General features: G+C 44.8%; 1 protein-coding gene across 4 annotated transcripts in view; it reads left to right on the top strand.

The window, feature by feature from the left end:
* Positions 1–18,598, top strand: part of ADGRD1 (adhesion G protein-coupled receptor D1) — a 141,572-nt gene that overhangs the window by 21,737 nt on the left and 101,237 nt on the right. For all 4 annotated transcript variants that reach the window (XM_085878832.1, XM_085878830.1, XM_085878831.1 and 1 more), the window contains 4 exons: positions 6,800–7,087; positions 12,806–12,858; positions 14,859–14,993; positions 15,122–15,181. In XM_085878832.1, coding sequence (XP_085734958.1) covers positions 6,800–7,087; positions 12,806–12,858; positions 14,859–14,993; positions 15,122–15,181 — 536 coding nt within the window. The remainder of the gene's footprint in view (positions 1–6,799; positions 7,088–12,805; positions 12,859–14,858; positions 14,994–15,121; positions 15,182–18,598) is intronic.

Raw genomic sequence — 18,598 nt, 5'->3', positions numbered from 1 at the left:
CTGTTTTTCTTTTTCGAGCTCGGTCCTCCATTCTTCTTCAATTCTTTCCAAAGCCCGCCAATGTCCGGCGTAGGCGCGCTTGACCCCGCCTGCCATGCCCACGTGGTTTGAAACGGCTGTTGGGAGCGCTCGCCTCGTGTCGCGCCATTCGCAGCGCCATAAATAACTGCTCGCTCCGTGCTGTGCTGAGGTGCGATCGCGCTGCCATTATGCGACCCAGTTTGCCGGCAAAGTCCGTGCTCAGTAAATGGGGTTGAGCTTCCTCACGGATTAAAATTACAAGCAGTACCATCCCGGGCCATGGATCCTACATTACTACACATATACATTTCTACCCCGGCACCCGCTCGCCTTGAAACGCCATCTTATTTCACGTAAGCGAATTAAATTTAACTCGCTCGTAATTTGGAGGGAATCGGGGGTCGCTCCACTCACCCCTGAACTGATTCCCGTGAATTTAGATTGGAGACGGGAGAGTTTGTTTCCCGCTCGCTGACACCAGTGTTGCGAATTCGCACCCGCCGGCATGTGATCGACCGCGTGTTGCCAAAAGCGGCCGCCTCGCCCACCTGAACGGACAATTCAGTCGTGACCCTCTGGGAACTACCGCCCGGAGCCAGTCACGGGTGAGGGTTTAACCTCACCACGATCGTGCCAATTGCCCACCCGCGTAGGATAGAGTTGCTCGCCAAATTCGACCAACCAAAGTTCCTGCGCGAGTGGTCAACTGGGCGATCGTACCTCGCCGCAGGTCGACTCCGGACATGAACCGCTGAAGCGATTCGTTCCGTGCTGCAGAGATAACCGAGCGGAGTTATCGTCGACCTCGACGGTTAGGATTATTTACCGGGCGTTTTAAACCCACGATCAATCCCTTACGTGATACAAGATGGAGATTCAATAAAAGGAAGGAGACGAAGCAAAGCGGGAAAACAGTTCAACAAGTAAGCACATTTATTTCACACACTTGAAAGGCACGTATATACAGCCATACAATCATGCAACAAAAGCAAATGCAAGGATGCAGAACTACAACCGAATAAAAGGGCAATGTACAGGCACAGGCACTTTGGCAGTTCTACTTGTTGGACGCGGCACCACAGCATGCATTTAACCCGAAAGAAAAGAAAGCCACCCTCACAGGCAAGGAGGCAGACAGGTCCGTAGACCAAATGTATGTGGATCCTGGAGGATCGGCCAGGTCCACGAGACCGGGAAGGTCTTACCCGCGTCCTCGTGACGCGATGGCGGGCAAGCCGCAATGTGCGCGCAGCTGTACCCCGACTCCGTGCCCCTGGCGTGGTCGGCGAGCCCTCTCCGGCGTGCTCCGCGCGAGCGGTTTTGTTGGCACCACGTTTAGGGTGGGGGAGGAACGGGGCCCCCCCGGCACTATCTCAGCGCGGATGGGGGCGGGGGGAAAATTGCTGATGCTCAGGGAGAGGGGAATGGCTGGCTGGCTTGGACCCCGCGACGAGACGAGCGACCCCTACACCGCAACCTCGTTGACGACCTCCGTCTCCACTTGACCCGCGCGAACTCAATTCAACTCAACTTCGCACTGAACTGAACTCAACCGAACTCTTCTGCAACTCCCCCCTAAGTCGCCTTGTGCTCCCGTCTTTATAGGCCTCAGGAGAAGCCTATATGCAAATATTCAGATCAAAATGCGATTGGAGGCGGGGCCACGCCACCCTCTGTTCAGTCATTGGTCGGCAAAAAGGGGGCGTGAAGCCTTTTTGATCCGAATTCTGCTCGTGAAGAATCCACGTTCATTGTGCTTGGAAGCGGGGCCATACCGCCCGATGCTTGCCCATTGGACGGAGAAAAAGGGGCGTGAAGCCTTCTTGATCCGAATTTCTCCCTCGGAAAGGCCGCCATTCGCGCTCGCGGCTCGATGCGTTTGGCACCAATCGCTGAACGGGTCCAAGACAGCCCGACGTTCAGTGTTCACAGGTGGTGCGGTTGCTGTTTGTGGTGATGCTTGCGGAGTTGGGTTGTGGAGGTGAAGGTAGTGGCGGTTTGGTGGAGTTGTTCGGGGGCATTGTTGATGGTGGCAAATTGGTTGTTTTGGTGGTTTTTGTGAGTTGTTGGCGGCTTAATGGTCGAAAATAACAATAGAGAAAGAAAAAATGGCTAATTCAAAGCGTCGCAGCATGGATGAATCGCACATATGCCCTCTATACAACGGGTTTGGGCTAACTACACATGAACTTACCGAGATATGTCACCTGAGGACTCTTTATGGTGTCATGCGAATTTCCACAACCGTAACAATATAAACCTTCTAGATGCTGTCCCAACTGGTATTAGTGAACGTCTCATGACTGTGTGACTCAAACTTGACAATGAACGTTATGCTACCATCGTCAGCGCATATGCCCCTACCATGACAAACACAGATTGAGGTCAAAGACCAATTCTGCAATGACCTTTCAGCAGTTATAGTCAACATCTCATTGTGACAAGCTTATTTTGTTGGGGGACTTCAACACCCGAGTGGGACGTGATTATGTTGCATGGAAAAAGGTGATCCGACACTACGGCATCGACAAAAATAACTCCAATGGCACCTTGCTGCTGATGCTGTGTTCAACTAATGAACTCGTCGTCACAAACTCCTTGTTCCAACAAGCTGATAAATATATAGCTACATTGCTACATGGATGCATCCCCGCTCTAAACATTGGCACCTCATTGACTTTAATATCATGCCAGTCGCATTGCCTGACGATGACAAACACGCACACGTCATGCGAGACTCTGACTGTTGGTCAGACCACAGGCTTGTTAGGAGGAAAATGTCACTCAAGATCAAGCCTCCCGTGAAAAGGCAACGTCTTAAGCCTGCTACAAAGCGAAACACTGAACAGCTTAAATGCAGCAATGTGCAATCACAGCTTCAGCACAATCTCAATGCCACCTTGGAACAATTGGATCTACCTACTACCAACGCTGAAGTGGAATGGGCCATTTCACAAGATGCTGACATTCTCAGTTTCATTAAGCATAGTCACAAAGAATGGTTTGACGAGAACAGTTCCCAGATCAACTCCATGCGTGCAGCTCATATTCGTTGGATTGATGACATAGGCTCAGTGAGTAAGCACTCCTCTTACCTGCAACTGAGGAGACTCGCACAGTCAAGACTACATTCCATGAAAGACAGCTGGTGGGCAGCAAGAGCAAAATAAATCCAGGAGGCAGCCAATCCAAAGAATGTCAAGCGCTTCAATGCTCGTCTAAAGGCAGTCTATGGACTGTCTTCTCGTGGCATCGCTGCACTCTGTAGCTCAGACGGCCAGTACCTAATCACAGATCTAAACAAGATCCTGGAGTGCTACACTGATCACTTTAATGGTGTTCTTAATTTCCCCTCCTCCATCTCTGATGTGGCCATTGACTCTTTCCCCCAGCGGCCTATATTAAAAGACCTTGCCTGCTCTCTGACTAAAATAGAGGTCACCAGAGCTATCAATGAGATGTTATCTGGAAAGGCCCCTGGCGCTGATGGTATCCCTGCCGAGGTTTTCAAGTTTGGTGGTGCCAACCTCCTCACCTGACTGACTCAACTCTATATTACCATGTGGAGTGAGGAGTCAGTACCCAAGGTCATCAAAAATGCCACAATTGTTCCCCTGCACAAGTGCAAAGGTGAGAGGTCGTGTGTCGACAACTACCGTGGCGTGGCCCTACTAACTATTGCTGGGAAGATACTTTCCTGCATAATTCTTAATTGCATTTCATCAACAATTGCCAACAACACGCCAGAAAGCCATTGTAGCTTTCGCGCTGGCCGTGGCACGACCGAGATGATGTTCTCCGCTCGTCAACTCCAGGACAAGAGTAGAGAACAACATTGCGACTTATACATGGTCTTTGTCAACCTTACAAAAGCGTTTGATAGAGAAGGCCTGTGGAAGCTACTGTACAAAGTCGGCTGTCCCGCTAAGTTGGTTAACATCATCCGTTCCTTCCATGATGTCATGGTTGCTTGTGTGAGGGACAGTGGATGCACTTCTGAGCCATTTCCTGTTACCAAGGGTACAAAGCAAGGCTGTGTCCCAGCTCCCCGATTATTTAGCATTGTGTTTCCCTCTATGCTTCATGATGTCATGGTTGCTCATGTGAGGGACAGTGGATGCACTTCTGAGCCATTTCCTGTTACAAATGGCACAAAGCAAGGCTGTGTCCTAGCTCCCCTATTATTTAGCATTGTTTTCCTCTTATGCTTCATGATACTTTTTAAGATTTTTTTTGACCCAGGGAATGACGATCCAGTTTCACACTGGTGGTAACGTCTTTAATTTGCAGCATCTGAAGACCAAGTCGAGAATCACGGAAATGTTGCTCCGTGATCTACTTTTCACTGATGACTGCGCACTCTTCAGTCATAATCTCAAAGACATGCAATTTATTGTCAACTCCTTTGTGCAATCTGCTCATCGCTACGGCCTTACGATTCGCCTCAAAAACACTGAGGCTGTGCTTCAGCCGAGACCAGAAGGTGCGTATACTGTCCCACACATTACCATCGATGACATGCCACTCAAAGTTGGAGATTAGTTCTGCTACCTCGGAGGCGTCTTCTCACAAAATGCAATGATTGATGACAAAGTAACATCAAGACTCGGTAAGGCCTGTCACATTTGCTATACGGCGGTCGTACGCCCTCTGAATTGACAAACGTGCGGCGGCCGCAGAGTTTCTGCGGTGGCCTCAGGGTGGCCCTACGCCGTTTGGCTATATTTTGCAGGCCGTAGGGGTTGCCGTGGAATTATTACGCGGAGTTATAACTTTTTTCATTTCTACGTTCGCCGTAGCAATTCGACACGCCGAAAAAAACAAAAAAAAAAACTGGTAAAAAAAAAAAAGAACCCACTCGTTACCGTCCGTCTGGCCGCACGTTCGCCTTAGGGCCCCCCTGCGGTCGCCTTGCGGGCACCTTGCGTCTGCCTTGAAAATTCTATGGCCGCCGCAGGGACGCCCGAAGGTCACCATGCGACATCAAATCAAAGACTGTACGGCAACCCCACGTTTTCGGTCTCAACAATTTCTAAATACGCCGTGCGGCTCCCCGATAAATAAAAACATATGTGACTGCTACATTGTGTGACCGTGGAAATACTGCGGCTGCCGTATAATTGCGCGTGGCCGTAGATTTTGGAGACCCCACGGTCGCCGTGGCAAATGTGACTTAGGCCTAAAGAATGTGTGTCATTTTGAAGTTTGACACATCGCCTTGGGCATGAATGTGGTGTTTGCCTGGACACCAAGATTAGTGTCTATCATGCTGTTGTATCAACACTTCAGTATGGTTGCGAATCTTGGATGCCCTATCATCATCATATAAAATGCCTTGACCAATTCCATATGCGATGCCTTCAGAAGATTCTTGGCATCACCTGGCAAGACAGAATACCTAACACTTCAATCTTAGACCACTGTCGCAACCCAGGAATTGAGTATTTCCTGATGCAAGCCCAGCTTCGCTGGTAAGGACACCTCACACGTATTGAAGACCATAGAATCCCGAAAGTGCTTTTCTACAGCCAACTTAAATTTAGTATACGATCACGTGGTGGACAAAGGAAGCGTTATAAGGACGTCTTTAAGTCTACACTCAAGTCTTGTGCCATTCCAGTGACCACCTGGGAACATCAGGCCACAAACAGGCCAGCTTGGCGTAACATTTTCCGCAAAGACCTGGACCACTTGAAACGTGGGAGACTTTCTATCAAGAGACAGCGGCGGCAAGAAAGGAAAACCTGCCAGCGTCCACCTCCACAAGGAACAGCCTATACCTGCGATGTTTGCAGTTGACACTGTGGGTCCCGCATTGGTTGACACTGTGGGTCCCACATTGGATGACACAGCTATCGCACAATGCTTAGTGAGCACACCAACGAAGCGGAGCGATTCATATCGAAAGCGACGACTCACACCATCATGTCCGGGTGGGAGTTTGTCTCCGGACGTGTCTGGGTGGTGTTTGTCTCTGGACGTGTCCAGGCGGTGTTTGTCTCTGCTATTGTTGTAGTACAGCTACAACAATAGCATCTCCCCAGTCGTGTGGAAAAATGCCAAGGAAATTCCATGGTAGAGTTCCAGTACAGCTTCCTGTTGTCATGCTTGTCACCATCTTGATTTTCAGTACATGGTTTACAGTAGGAAACACATGGTTATGGGAATTGGTTAACAACACAACAAACACAAATTCCCTCAAAAATTAATCAACAGTAGATAAATTAATCTGCCTTTAATATACTAAAGTCCCGGTCGAACCACTTGAACTGCTTTAAATTTCCCGGGCTTCCAAGACACAAGGCATTTCATATCCTTCAAAGATTGGACAGATATTCAATCATTGACCTTCCTTATTTATCCTGTAGACCAACGCTATAATGTTGGCAATTAATCGTTAGCCAACCAGTGTACGAGTACATCCAAGGTGTGTCGGTACAACGCGCTTTCTGCTCAAACGTGAGTGTGAAATGCACACACACACCACTCATTGGCTCAGGATAAATGCATCACTCATTCACTCAGAGAAATTTATAGTCATGACTTAATTGTGTCTAACATACAGGTTGTAAAACCTTTTCACTTTTTCGAATAGTTTGCCAATCATATAATGTGTTTCCCTCAAACGCAGGAGGGAAGAGTGCTGGTGTTCCTACAAAGTAGAGAGAAACTTGCTGTGTGTGGTCCCACAGCACTACTAAAGGCACCCAAGATGTATGACTATAAATTAAAGGTACTTAGGACTGCAGTAACACAGACACTACATTTCCTTTTTCAGGCCAGGGCTGGGTCCACCTGCTCTTCACGTGGAGACCGGACCAAGGTTTGAAAGCTTACGTCAACGGCAGCTTTGTTGCGTCAGACATGACACCTTCGCTCATGGCTTGTTACCCAGATGGTGGGCCTCCAATGAAAAGTGAGGACAGTTCAGAGCAGCTGGTACTTGCACCTGTTCCTGGTGATGAGCTTGCTGGAGCTCCCAGTGGACCTCTCTTTGATGAGGTTGTGCTGTGGGAGTATGTCCTAACGTCACGTGACGTTGGCTTGTACCTTGCAGCAATCACAGGTAAATGGATAAACGTTAGCTGCACTGTGTATGTCCTGATGTTATACATGATGTTATACAAAGAAGATAAGCATGATGTTAGACTTGTTAACCTGCTCTGCTATCTCCTTCAAGACTGCTGGATGTTTATCATGCCCCAAAACTTCATCTTCTTTCATCAACTGCAAGAAAGACATCAACTAATGTGAAAGCCACCAACTAAGTAACTAATGCCAGTAGACATAACGCCCAGTTTAACGTCCATCTGAGGAAGGGCACACACACATTGATGAATCACCCTGCCTGTGAAACACCAGGTTGAGTTTATAGTTGGGTCAGGAATTGAACCCAGGATAGACAGCTTAGAGGTGTTTGTGTACCTCAAGGCCATCCTGCCAGTCCTTTGATATATCTAATATATAAAGAAGAAAGTTTGTTTGTTAATTGAGAAAAATCGAAGATTTTTCAAATATATTGGTTGGTGTTGTGCTTTAATCTGTCTGTCTGTCTGTCAGTCTGTCTGTCTCTGTCAATCGCCTACAGGTTAAAATTTTTAACCGATCTTCACGAAACTTCACCACATGGTAGAGTTTGTCATAAGCAAGAAGCCCTTTTTTGTCAAAAGGTCAACACAGGCCAAAGGTCAACAACTTTATCAATTTTCTAAAATCCTCAATTTTCATCCACTTGAAGAGGCTTTGCATATCGGGTCACTGAATTCAACGAACAAGTATTTTTGAGGTCAACATAGGCCAAAAGGTCAACGTAGGCCAAAAAGTCGACATTGGCCAATTTTCAGAAATTGTGAATTTTCATCCGATAGACTTTAAATTTGAAGAGGATTTGCATATTTGGTCACTTAATTCAACCAGCAATTATTTTTAAGTCAAATTTGTTTTATGCATTTTGCAAGTGTCATGCTATGTTTGTTACTTATGGAATCGAAAGATTTCGTAAGTATATTGATGACTTCCGTCCTCTGTGTGTTTGTTTAGATTTTGTAAGTATATTGATGACTTCCGTCCTCTGTTTGTGTGTTTGTTTGTGTGTGTGTTTGTGTGTTTGTTTGTAGGCACAATAACTCGAGAACTGAAGAAGCTACCAATGTCAAATTACACCACGTGATTCAGGAAGGTGATGGCTAGCGCTGATTACATTTTGGTCAAAATCGGTCAAAGGTCAAGGTCACAGTGAGGTCAAACATAATTCCATAAATTCATGTGGAGAAATGGAGATTTTTGCTTCGCTTGACGTTACGAGTTCGTTTTAACTTCGATTTTAATTTTGTCTTCGGTTTTTGTGATCGCTTAGGACGCTTAAAACTCGGTTGTCAAAATTCTGGTAAAAATCGGATGTTTTGGAGACGTTTTAAGATTGTATAAAAAATATTTCACTCGCGCGTCACCGGTCGTCACGTGGTGCAGTGCACTTGAGCAGAGGTGGCGTTGACCACGTAAAGGTTTTGCGTGTTTTCGATAAAGATGGTGTTTAAAAGTCATTTTTTATCCCAATAAAGGTTATCGTCGCATGCCTGACTCGCTAAGCCGTCGGATTATGTAAAGATTGTTGGTGGATGGCCGAATATTACGGTTTTGTGACTTTGATAAAATAATTTCGTGGAGAAATGGAGATTTTGCTTCGGTCGACGTTACGATTTTTGATGGTTTGATACAGAATCATCGTAGAAACTTCTGGTTTGCGTCGCTACCTTCTCTCGAGACAGCTTTTATTAGACAAGGTCAGAGGTCAAGTTGATGATTTCGTAAGTACCAGTCTATGACTGCTTGTTTGTGTGTTCGTTTATGCATTCGGACCCTGCAGGAACTAGTGCAACCAAACTTTTCATAGCCTCCTCTTTCATCTCGAGGAAGGTCGATGGCTATATTTGAATAAAAAGTTGACTCAAGTTGAAATCAGATAATTAGCATTCAGGCCTCAATCAGGTCTTTTACTTATACACTGCCTGTGATTTTTTTTTTTTTCCCAGGAGCGTTAATGAAAGTCATGGAAGCAGTGTTATGCCTGTTGTTGGCTTAATGGTTAAGGTGGTGGGCTTGGGATCCTTGGGTCCTGAGTTCAAATCCTGTTCGGCTGTTGAATTAATACCAGGTGGGGTTGATTCAGCCTATCATCCTTCCGAGCTCGGCAAAATGAGTATCAGCTTATTGGGATTATTGAGCCATACGAGTATCCTGCGTCAGAGTGGCAACCCATCCAGGATTGTGCCCATAAGCCCAGGAGACTGCTTCGGCAGCACCAATGCTCTTACAGCGTATGGTCCCGATGGATGGATGGATCGAGTAATATGTATTGTGATGATCATATGTTGAGGTTGTAGTGATTTTTGTCAACAAAACAAATTTAATTATTATAGTGTTTACACGTGCACCTGTCATTAAGAAGATTGCTTTATTATCACACTTCTGTGTTCAGGCCTCGACTGAGTAGTGATCTGCCTCTGGGCTACCAAGATAGTTTTCATTTTGAGTTAGAGTCAGCTTTCAAGTCAACACTTCTGTTAAGAAATATCTCAAGCTATCTTACTCGCATTATAAATACTGCCAAATGCCACCAAGAAAGACCCCTGATGGGCAGAAACAAATCAGATGCAAAGAGAATGGCAGTCTGCAGGTCATTTGAGACATAAGAGCAGACAGGCTCAGCTTGAGGATCAATGTGCATGCCAAGCAGCTTTCAGGTCAGCTGAGACTACAGAGCAGACACAGGCTTGGGTTGAGGTTCAATGTGAAAGACAAGCAGCCTCCAGGGAAGCATGTTGGGCACCCTTTGAAGTTGAAGCATCTCAGTACAGGTCTAAGCGCATTTTGCAATGCCCAAGATTATTGCCTCTGCCGAAGGTGAAGGGGGTTATGTTTTCACCCCTCTCTGTCTATTTGTTTGTCTGTTTGTTTGTCTGTCTTTTGTCTATCTGTTTGTGTGTCTGTGTGCAGCACATCTCAAAAAGTTGGGGACGGATCCGGATGACATTTGGTGGGCAGGTTGGGTGTGCGACAAGGACGAACTGATTAGATTTTGGTGAAGATCCGGTTCCGGATCCGACTACTAGAATTTTTAAAGTGATTCTTCACCATTGAGAGATCGGGCTAAAATGATATATAGCACGACATCTCAAAAAGTTGTGGACGGATTCCGACGAAACTTGGTGGACTTGTTGGGTTTGTTACAAGGAAAAATTGATTCAATGTTGGTGAAGATCTGAATCCGCATCTGGATACGAGAATTATTTAATTTCTTAATGAATTCTTCACCATTGAGGGATAGGGCCAAAATGATATATTGTTACGAATCTGGAAACCATTCGCCTTCACACATACAGTTGACCCAAAGTTTAGTTATTTCATTTCGTATATATGGATAGTTAGAATCTCTCCCCTATGTCTAATGGGAATTTCATGTGTTAGTTTCTTTACAATTTTCTGCATTAAATCCCCCTCCACTCCTTCAGCGCCATTACGCACATGTTCGAGGCCACGGACATAGGCGGGTGTGAGATCACCTCAGAGCCGACCCCACCCGAGCAAGATGGAATGTTCCCCTCGTCCATTCGGGGGTGAGATCACCTCAGGGCCGACTCCGCCCCAGCAAAATGGAATGTTCCCCTCGTCCAATCGGGGGTGAGATCACCTCAGAGCCGACCCCGCTCCAGCCAGATGGAATGTTCGCCTCGTCCAATGAGGGGAGGACACCGATGGCCCGACGCCCCCCGACCAATCCGGAGGCGAGTTACCTCAGAGCGGATCCCTCCACCCGCCTTGGGGAGGGATAAGAAGGGTGGCAAGCTGTCTCGTGGGGTCTGCGGTCTTTTTCGGGGTTCCTTGGTGGTTGGTGGTCGTGGTGGTGGGGTTCGTGGTGGAGGTGTTTCGTGGTGCTCCTGTCGTCGATCGTTGTTTATGGCAGCCAGGATCGTGGACTCGTTGGATTCTGGGTCGTGGGTTCGAGTCCCACCGTGGTGGGTTGTGTTGGATCGCTCGAGCTGGGGATCCCCGTTCCCGTTCACGGACTCCGAGCTTCACAAGTGCGAGTCGGTAAAACCGCACCAGGCGGCCAGGTACCCGGCCAGACTCTGACCCTCAGATCGCCTTCCATCCCGAGCTGAAGGGCCGAATAAAGACCCACGAGGTCCATTTCTTTTTGGGTGTGTGTGTCCGTCTGTGGCCAGTCTTGTCAGTAGAACTGTTAAGTGATTGCCATTGTACATTTGCCTACATCTATATTTGTGATGAAGTCTGCTCTGTGTTTCCATCCCTATTACCTTGTAAATAAATAACTGTTAAATGTTCCAGTTTGTTGTCTGTGTTTTCTTCCATTGACCCAGTATGGTTCAGGCTTGAGAATTAGGGAGGCCGATTGTGCCGTAAATTGTTCTTTGGGCCGGCGCGGCTTTGGTAATTTCCGCTCGGTTATGCCGGATCCGAGTCGGTAACAGTGACTCGGTTCAGACAAAGCCGGCCGAGGGTGTGGCTTTTCCGATAGCTAGACCGCGCGGCTAATTAGGTAAATTGGAATTCGACAAAAAGACCCTAACCGCACGGTCGAAATATTGGCGTCCACCATCCATTAAGCGACCCGTCGACTTCAGAGTTATCCGGAGTGACGACCTTCAATTCTGGGTGTTCGGGTGGGAGACAGCCCAACTGCTCTGTCTAGCGGTCGTCCTTGCCACCGAACTCCGGCACCACAACAATATCGCATGATATTTCAAAAATGTACTGGGCCCGATATCTTCTCATGGATCAGGAATTACGTGGCGGAGGTATGCGCTCTTCCGAGTGTCCTTTTAGTTTCCTTTGAAACTTCAAGGCCAACATTCCCCAAATTATAATTTCAATACAGCTTCAAGGCATAGATGTAGGGCCAAATTAAATTAGTGGTTTATTTTTGGCCTGGATACTTCTCAGCAAATGTCATTGGAATTTGTTTTGGAATTAGCTGCCCTTCATAGTCGAAGTTAGTTATTCACATAAAACATGTGAACCACCTTGTTAATTTGTTTGTAGTGCAGAAACTGCTGTCCAGACTGCAACGACTTTTTTGTATACAATGTCTTGGCTCATGTCGGAGCTAGAGTCAGGTTAAATTGGAGAAATTACTGCAGCTTATGGAAGACCTTTTTAGAATCACTTCTGTGCTGAGTCAGCCTGGCCTCAGTCACTTCCTTTATACTGTGCACTTGATGAATACACTTTGAGATAGCAAGCAGTGTAACCTCGCCTGAGGGAACTTCCAAGAAGATTTGACCACTTCCTATACCCACAGTCTAGACAGGAATTTGAAATTTGTTCAGAGTGCCACCAATCACTCATCTATGCTTCAGGAAGGACATTGTGGCTTCTTCAATGTCCACCGCCAACCATACCACAAAGCATTCCAAAATAAATTTCAACCTTGTCTTTGCCCTTTAAAATGATAATTACCCAAAGCAATTTTTAATGCCTTAACTGATGCTCATGGAGTAGCTTGTACAGAAGCTACATGAAAAATAGCTTCATTGCATGGAGACAAATAAACGTAGGACATGTCCCCTCTAGTGGCAGGAGTGGTAGTCGGACCACTCGGCCAGAAAGTTTAAAAGCATTGAAAGTGCGATGCCATCGGTGCTGCTATATCAGGTATAAGTTGAATGCACAGTAATAACTTCAGGAAAATTGCCTTGATCTATACAATAATCTTTTATTTCTTCCTTAACTTCCTTTCCACACCTTTACAATCTTCCTGCAGGTCAACTTCAGTCTGAAAGATTTGAACTTCTATCTAAAGGAGTGAATGAACAGGTAAGCAGTGATATTTATATTCAAATATTTGAGCCTCAAAATACATGAGGCTTATATAGACATTGTAAACACCAAATTATGAGACTTTTTCTTGACTGTTCTTCCCACCAAGAGTAAGTGGACACAAATGCTTTAATTGAAAATGCTTCATAAGCCTTGGTGATGTGCAGCCATTTGACATCTAGGGTTTCCCCATGTCCCAATCACAGTCTGGCCCCTTCCCCTAACATCTGATATCACTTTTCGATGGGATGGAGTTGGATTATCTGCTATTTCTTATGCAGTGTATCCTCTTATTCTTTTAGATGTAATGGTCAGTGTGTGTCGAGCCTGTAGAAAGTGTTCCAATTCCAACATGTAACAGGTGACAGGTGTTCCAACACGTTTTCAACATGGTCCAACACGTTCCACCATGTAACAGGTGATCCACTTGACTATATTTCCCAAATTTCTTCCCATAAAACCATATTTCCCATCAGTGTTCCAACATATTCCTGCTACTGTATCAGAACCGAACAATGTGTACCTATAACAATGCTTCACACATTTCAAAATGTTAAGAGATGGTAGAGATTGAGGGGGTGGAGGAGGAAGATGAGGAGGTGGTAGAGATATAAGAAGAGGAGAAAGGTGAGGAGGAGATTGCGATGGACAGGGAGGAGGAGGAGGATGGGGGAGGACATTGTGGATGAGGGGAGATGGAAGAGGAGGAGGAGGAGGAGGTGGAGAATGAGAATTGTTCATGTTTTGGGTGCTTCGTGTTTTCAAACAAGTGAAAAACTTGTGTTTTGAACGCTTTCCAAATCTGATGTCCGAATGTATTTTCCAGTGCGTTAATCTCTGGATGCTTATGTATGGTAGAACCCCATTTTGCTTTTTTGTGTACTTGCTGTTATATTTATATTGTTTATTTGTTTACATTGCTCTTAAGGCTCAGAGAGGACAAAGATACTTGTACATAAATAAAATACAAGACAAAGACGACACAAATCAGTATACTTTTTACAATGATTACAAGGATATTAGGAATGACATGATGTATATGGAGGGAAAGGAAATGAGCAAAAGAAGAAGAACATGGGGGTGGGGGGGGTGAAGGAGGTGTTGGATATGAACGAGATAAAGGAGAAGGAGAACATTGAGGTGATGAAAGTAATGGAGACGACATTTTAACTTGGATACAGCATTTCAAGCCAGGTTCTGAACATTATTATCAGTCCATTCAAATGAGAGCACTAAACAGGCCAACCAATGTTTTTATTCTTTAACACAGGTATCAAGGCTTATGGAAGAGCAGACTAACAAGAGACAAAGGGTCAACAGACACAAAATGGGATAAAGGAAAAATAGGACGAAAACATATATGGATGCCCCATAGCACAATGGGATATGAGTTGCAGTGGGACTGTTTTTATCTAATTTGTGTTTTGAAGGATTTTTCTTCATCAATGTTTGCACAGTTGTTTTAAAATAATTTGGTAAGAGTCCCGACCATCACTGACTATTGCGATGATCTACTAAGTCTCATGGAGGAGAGGCTGTACATTCTCCTCTGAGACTTAGTAGCTCGATCATTGAAATAAAAAACAGCCTTGAGTAAGATTGTATTAACCAGACTCGGTGGAGGTAATCGTTAGAACATCCGCTCTGAGTCTGGGAGGTCGTTGGCTCAAACCCCGGCCAAGTCCTACCAAAGGCTTTAAAAATGGTACGTGCTGCTTCCTTGTTTTGACGTTCAACGTTTAAAAAGGATATAGCACAGACAAACAACCATGCGTTGGCAACTATTGCACATTCTTGATGGGCCTAATGGCCTCCTGTGCTATAGCTCCTTGTAAGGGAACTCATAAATCATTGATACCATTTGAAAGTTTAGTACCATATCAGGATAGAACTCTGTGTTGTGGACTTTATTCATTCGTCATGACTTTTCGGGACCCAAAGAAACAATGGAATTTTGTATATGATCGGTGTTATGGAAGGTTGTTTGTGCTACACAGGAAAAGCATGATGGTTTGAAGATGGGATCACGAAATGGTGTCGCATTGACTGGAAGGCCAGGTCATCTGCAATCCTCAAACGTGGGATCCAACAGCCCCCGGTTGGGAACTGATACGGCGAGCAATCTCAGCAAGGTACAAAGAAGGACATGTAAAGAGACGAGTACGAGCAGGCTGAATATCTAACATTTGGCTTTAAATTTTGGATTGGACAAAATACGAATACCATGCAAACTTATTATCTTTTTCCTGACCCTTCCTAGGCTTTGCTCGACTCTGTAGAGGGTATTTTGACAGCACAGCACCCAGTACAACAGTCCAAAGTATGAAAAACGTTTCCTTTTTCTTTTTATAAATGGTCTAGGCTCATGAAGGAGTGGTAATACAAATCACACACCATCACATGCAGATAAATACATGAGACAACAGCAGATTTCATGACAAACAAACAAATGCTGAGCTTGTGGGGTGTCATGTAACTTCCTGGACCATTCTGAGGGTTATCTTCAGGCAGTTGTGCCATTGTAATGCATCACTTTTCTTGGAAATGATTTTAGGGCACTTGCGCCAACTTTTTGATCTCGGTTTTCTCTCCGTGGTCAAGGGGGAAAAATAATGAGATAATGTCACTCTGAATACCCTCGAGGAAGAAGGTGCTATTTTCCATGGAAGGATAGATGATTTAAACACAGAGAAGGAAGAACAAAGTTCTAACTTTTGGGAATATTTAAATCAAAATGCTATGAACAAAAATTTTGATCAAAATAATAATATCTACCTGCAAGGCCTTCGTGGAGTACTGCTCTCTTCTCTTGGCTGACGCCCCTGCCTCACACTGTACTTAACTTGACACGTTGGTAACCAAGGCCTCCAAAGTCATGATAATCTCTCAAGATGAAGATGAGTCTCTTGGCCTTTTGGGTCTGTCACTTTCACATCACAGAGAAGTCAGTGGTCTCTCTGTCTTCCACTGCCTCTTTTCTCGCACCCTCTGCCCTTTCTGTGCTCTGTCTCCCCCTCTTCAACCCCCTCCCCCATCCCCCAGGTTTCTGCAGGGTGCATGTGGTTTCGACCCCATAGAACTGACTTCCTCAATCTCTTCATTCTCATTATTCCCTCCAGGGCTTCGAGACAGCTGTTCACCACCATCTCAGGTCATTTCCCATCCACAACCATGATCTTCTCTACCCCCATTCACCCTCTCAAAACCCAACACTTTCTGGATTTCCAGCTTTTCCTTCCACTTCTATTATTGAGAGTTTGTGGCTGTATCCATCTTGTTCACTTCTTAATGAAACCTCTTCAAATCTTGTTCACTCCTTAGTGAAACCTCTCCTTGCTCTCATTCTTCCCCACATCCCATATTTCTCCAAGTCTCCCTCTATTTTGTCCCTCAACCATGGTGTTGGTTATAACCCCCTGCCCCTCCTCTCTTTCTGCTGTTATTTTCATTCTGTTACGTCCTTCTTCACTCTGTGTTCTAGCTCCTGCCCGAACCACGATACTGCACAAAATCATGAATGAACTAGAATGGCACTCGGTAGAGTGCATACCTCCGCCAGGCTGAACAGTTTACATTTTGTATCCCACTGATAGGCTGAATCTGTATCCAGACCTTAACCAAAATCGAATTGGCTTGTTCTTGTCACACATCCAACCTGTCCACCAAGTTTTGTCCAAATCCATCCACAGCATTTTGAGATATTGTGCTATCTATCATTTTTGGCCCAATCTTGCAAGGGTAAAGAATCACTTAAAAAGAACTATATGGTATTCATGGAATACATAACCCACGCAGTCTTGAGAAAGACTTGGTGCGAGCCAACTCTTTTGTTGAAGGTTTTTTTTTCTTTGATCCAATATGGCTGCCAGACCACATGACCGATGACATCATCTTTATCAAACCATATTTCCCATTAGTAGGGGAGCCAAGGGCCCCCAACTTCTGATGGAGGTGGTCATGCATGATATACTTTTGTTTGATGTATTTTTGGGTAGGTATAGTGATTCTGCACCGGAAAAAAATTGTTAGCCCTTCCGATCTTCTTGCGAATTGATGCCATGGCCATATGTTTGACATTTCACCTCCGAGAAAAAGTGAGCAAAAATAGAGGGGTAGGGGAAAGGAAAATGCCTCTAATAGATACTTGCATTACATGAAACCACAAGTATTAGGTATCATTTGAAAGGTCTTGGGTTATGCTAATTACTCATATCATGCAAATTCTCATGACGTCATCGATGACATCACTAGAGGTCAAAAGGTCACCGATTTTGAGGGCAGGTGAAAATCTGGGGTACCAGTATATACATTTTTTTTGTGGCAATATGTAAGGAGTTAGAAGAAAATAAAATAGTGCAAAATGTTCAGGAGATATCAAGGAAGTTTTTGCTACCAAGAAAGTTCATATTTATCTTGTAGATTTTATGTTAACCCCTTGTGTTTAGAATGCAAATTTCACAAAATCGGCCAAAAATGGCATATTTCTAATTTTCGAGGTATCACTGTATTAACAGCTTGAATAAATGTTATAACTTGATAAACTTCCTGAAACCATCGCTAGGATAACAAATAAATCCCCTAGATTAATTTTCCATCCACTTTAACCCTTTCCTTCCAAATTTGTCAATGGAATCTCGGGCCGCACCATCTGATGGAGAATTATTTTTGCAATATGCGAAAAAAGCTATCGAGAAATAATGACATCTACATAATTTGTTTATTTCAACAACAATCACTCATTCAAATGACATTATTGTATCAAAGTCATTAACAAATTATTCTTGTGACTGTAGATCACATAGCTCCGCCTGACCACAACAGGCACAAGCAATTGTGCACTTCTTCACTGCTCGTCGTGAGAATTTTCACTGCTCTGAAACCCAAGTTCTGTGCACTCAAATTCCTGCAAGCAATCAGATAATCTCTTTGCTTCTAGCGCTTCTCCAAGATCTAGACTTGAAGAACAAATCAAATTAGGCCTACCAACCTGTGCAACTACTTTAATTTTACCACCATAGTGATTCTCAAAAGCCCTAATGAAACGTCTTGTGTAACCTGCAGCTTCTATATCTTGCTCTGACCCACCATTTTCTTTTAACCACTTACAAAGCATATCTTTCAGACAAGTGACAGTGTACACAAAACCATCATTGAAAAGTTTCTGGTCTACATCTGAAAACAACCACTGTAGTCCACCCTGGAAGGAAGCACTATGATCAGAATTGGCATCAGTCGAACTCTCCAAAACACGCCTATTGAGAAATTGAGTTCGACATAGTTTATGATACTGGAAATCATTTGCAATCATGTCAACACACTCGGTTCCATTCCCTTGAATCAAATGCAACATTTTTTCATCATTGAGTTCTTTTGCTTTATTCCATATTGAAATTTGTCTGTCACCTGTTGCAATTTTAATCAGTTTCCGATCACCTTTTCGATCTCTCTCTTTTGCACAAACAAAACATGTCCTTTTGAAATCCGGCTTTGTTGTCAGTTTTGAATGTGTCATTGGTGTCTCATTGGATGGCTGATCAACTTCAGTGTCATCAGCTTTTGCCCTTTTAGGAGGCATGATGTAGACATCGGCATGGCCCATGCAATTTCAGCTCCTTGCTGAGGAAGGACCCCCTGTCTTGTGCATCTGGAAGTAGACGTTTTGCAATTTCATAGTCTCTTCTAAGGAGTGATTGTAGAAAAATTGGGTAGCCAGTATCAGTTAGGCAGGACAGGCTTT

The sequence above is a fragment of the Eptatretus burgeri genome, chromosome 4, assembly GCF_056783735.1.
Source record: "Eptatretus burgeri isolate ZD-2024b chromosome 4, Ebu_testis_v1, whole genome shotgun sequence".
Taxonomy (NCBI): domain Eukaryota; kingdom Metazoa; phylum Chordata; class Myxini; order Myxiniformes; family Myxinidae; genus Eptatretus; species Eptatretus burgeri.
The sequence above is the reverse complement of the archived record's forward strand: the minus strand, read 5'-3'. Positions and strand labels throughout refer to the sequence as shown.